The sequence below is a fragment of the Miscanthus floridulus genome, chromosome 4 (genome assembly GCF_019320115.1).
Source record: "Miscanthus floridulus cultivar M001 chromosome 4, ASM1932011v1, whole genome shotgun sequence".
Taxonomy (NCBI): domain Eukaryota; kingdom Viridiplantae; phylum Streptophyta; class Magnoliopsida; order Poales; family Poaceae; genus Miscanthus; species Miscanthus floridulus.
The window spans coordinates 13454971-13458576 of record NC_089583.1 but is presented as its reverse complement, the minus strand read 5'-3'; the positions used below and the strand labels follow the sequence as shown (position 1 = coordinate 13458576).

At 54.2% G+C, this 3606-nt stretch overlaps 1 protein-coding gene across 1 annotated transcript; it reads right to left on the bottom strand.

The window, feature by feature from the left end:
• Positions 1-204: 204 nt before the first annotated feature.
• LOC136550975 (uncharacterized) lies at positions 205-1154 on the bottom strand. The gene has a single exon (XM_066542559.1). The coding sequence runs from the start codon at positions 1083-1085 to the stop codon at positions 585-587; it is 501 nt and encodes a 166-aa protein (XP_066398656.1). The 5' UTR covers positions 1086-1154; the 3' UTR covers positions 205-584.
• Between the last annotated feature and the right edge of the window lie 2452 nt (positions 1155-3606).

The following is a 3606-nucleotide window of genomic DNA, read 5'->3' as shown; positions in this document are numbered from 1 at the left end:
ACTCGCGTCGCTTGGGCGTCTTTGCTCGGCCTCGCGGGCCTCCCCGCGTCTGGCCCATGGAAACTCCCATTCCACCTGGACTCGGTTCGGACGCGGGCCCATAATGAGAAGCACAGTGCCTAGCTGCTAATTCTAAGCCCAGGTCGGATCCGCGGAAACCGGCACAGGCCCAAGGCAGACACGACCACGAATGAAAAACGCGAATCAAGGCTCAGGGGAGGGGTGCGGACGAGACGGCAAATTCGAGCTGCGAGTCCCGGCGTTCGGACCAAACAACCGGGTGGCACTGGCACTGGCACTGGTACTGGCATGTATCTGGGCATGTCCTAGTTGAATGAATTCTTGGTCTGGCGCAGGCGCTCAGCGAGCGCCATTGCCACGAGCTCATGATCACAGATCACGCCAAGCTAAGCCACGGCAGCGGCCTTTCTCGACTTTGGGAGCTCCTTGTTGAAACTGAAAGCAAACATGCACAACCGTGAACAGCATGCGTGCTAACTACTTTGTACACTCCTACGTGGTTCCTCCACACGCCGCCCGCCCTGCCCACCTGCTCCGGCCCGCGCCGTCGACGGACGGCGTGTCTACACAAAGGGAGGCGGCACCGTCGCGGCGCCGGGCGGCTGTGGCGGGACGACCTCGGGCGGCGGCCTGGGCGGGTCCACCTCTGGGAGCTGCGGCGGCGGGACGTCGGGGTTGGGCGGCACGGTCGGGATCTCCGGCGCCGGCGGCGACGGCATCGCGGGGCCCGGCAGCTCCGGCCCGGGCACTGGCCGCCCAGGCATCGGCACGTCCACGCCCGGCGGCGCGTTGAACTCTGGCGGCGTGTCGATGCTCGGAAACTCGTCCGGCGTGCGGTTCGTCCCCGGCACCTCAGACGGCGGGCGGTCAGTGCCAGGCACCTCGGACGGCGTCGTCCTGCCCGGGAACTCCGGTGGCGGCGGAGTCGCGGCGTGGCAGCGCACGCCGACGAGCCCCGCGGAGGAATGCGACGGCCGGCGCGCGAACGAACGCATGGCTCGCGCCGACGACGCGGCGGCGCGGCACGGCGGGAGGAGCGACGTCGTCACGAGGCAGGCCGGCATCGTCGCGCTCTGCTCTTCCTATCTTTGGCGTACACGAGGACGATAGGCTACGGAAAACAAAAAGGCAAAGGCAAGGGGAGATCGGCTGGAACATTTGCACGATCGGTAAAGTCCTTATACGGCTGGCGACTTGACACGTTCGGCGACGAGCTGGAGTACGTGTCCTGCTTGCCGAAGGACGTGGCTTCTTGCGACACGTGCCTACGTGTCTGGCGTCCAGGTGTTTTCCAGTTAGAGGCCCTCTTGATGATTCAGATGCTGCTGCGTGTTCAGCGTCACTGGACACGAAGTTCATTTTCTCCCTCTCCTCACCAACAACAACTGGAAGCTTGTATTAGCTTCAGCGACTTCAATTTCTCCGGTTAGTATATACTAGAAAGCAACGCACGGCGTTGCCGCGCAGCAGCATGGTGTGCCCCATTACGGAACCAGCTGTATCAAGCTTAGTAGATACCATTATGTTTGTTATATATTCATCTAATACTAGCACAAATATGAAATTATGAGGTATTTGTAAGTTAACCTAATAATTTTTTGAATGTGCACTGTGTTCTGATACTATGAACTGAAGTACTGAAGTAAGAAGTTGAAAGGATTATCGTTAAGATAAAAATTAACTTAATATATTCAGTAGCTTTTTTTGTTATAATAAGTAGGGCTATAAGCATTATATATGTGAAGAGGATTTATGTGAAATAGTTTTCTAATATGATCATAGGATAGCATCACTATGAAACTTAGTCTGTTTAGAAACTGAAAACTTGAAACCGATACCATTTGTGCATTCAGTAAAAAATGAGCACCTAAATCTCACTATACATATTTGTCAAATTTCGGAAAGGTATTTTACTTAGAGAGTAAAATGAGTTCAGGAATTTGAGCATTTGGCACCTTCCGGGCAGCTTCTCTCGCCCTATCCTTTGTTGCTCCTTGCAATTCACAGCAGCTGGACTCCCGACTCCGCTGGCATGAATACAAGGACATAGAAGCCATTTCTCTCTTTTTCTCCTGGTCTCTGTTTTCCTCGTTGGGTTGTCCATAGACCATAATGGTTGTGGCAGCAACAGCAGCTCGCTTCTGAAGTGCTCCCCGCCGTGTGGCCCTCTTCTCCACGTGAGGCAGGCGGATCGAGCTGCACATCTGCACCAAATCTGCAGCACACGGTGAGCCAAAGCAGATTCTGAACATATTAGGTTCCTTGCATATTGCTGAGACTTCACCTGGCTGATCTTGTGGATGAGCGAAAGAAATGGTGTAGAATTTAGGCATGTGGCGTTGGCTGACACGACGCCGACGTAGTGGGCCCCATACGCCACCGTGTCGCCGTCGACCGGGGTTGTCCGTGACGTGGCAAGACCTCGGCGTCGTGTCAGTCGACGCCGACCCTCATACCTCGGCGTCATGTCATGAGACGCCTAAAAATGGTCTATTTTCAGCAAACGTTTTGGCATAGATCTTTTTGTAAAAAATATTTTCAAAAGAGACCAAAATACAAAAATTTCACATCAACACGCGCCGCTCCAGGAGGTTCATAAGGTAGTTGGAGACCTCCATGGCCAGTAGCATGTGATCCCGGCTGCCGCCGCCGCCGTCCTTGTTGGCGGCGAGAAGAGAGCACATGTGGGTGATGAGGTGCCACATGACGACGCTGGTGGAGAAGTCCACCTTGTCGATGCTCTCGTACAGGTCCGAGTCCTTGGCGAGGCCCCTCAACGACAGGACGCCCTGACCTCGGACGTGGCTGAACTGCTGTATCCTACTCCAGTCGTTTAGCTCGTTGCAGAAGAGCTCCTAGCTTGGTCCTGTCGGAGATGGGGCGCCGCTGGGTGTTCCCCAGCAGGCCGACGTGACGCATCATCCTCGCGAGACAGCCGGCTTGCTTCTCCCTGATGCAGCCGGCCACCAAGTTGTACTGCGCCCACTTGTTGGACCACAGCGGCTTGTGGTATGGCCGCACGGATTTCAGCGACCAGAAGACGGCCCCTGGTGAGCCTGCTGCCTGCTCCCAGTTTCTCCCGCAGGAGACCGGAAGGACAGCACGAAGGTGAGGCTGGAGGGCACACCAAACCAGTATGTTTCAGTCGACAGTACTTTTTTAGCCAACGAATAATATTTTTCTTTCGCACCAAATCAGTCAACAGTACTTTCAGTCATGGCTTATCAGCTAAACAAGCTCAAGCGAACAAGGCTATGTTTCTAAGCGCTTGTTATTTAAACTACTCACTCCGTCCCTAAATATTTATCGTTTTCGTTTTCCGAAAAACAACTTTAACTAAAGAGTAAAATGCATGGCTAATCCATTAACTTGTCAGCATGTGTTGCTTAGGTCCATCAGCTTTAAAAGTGTATTTTTTAGTCTAAAACCTTATTAAGTGGTACATAATAATCCATACCCCTTCATTTTATGATTTCATCCGACGTGGCCAGCACACGGGCAGCTGAAGTGGACAATAGCTCACGTCAAAGCAGAGGTAGGCATCGCGGGTCGCCTGCTGCCACTCTGCCTCACCCAGTTTGGGGC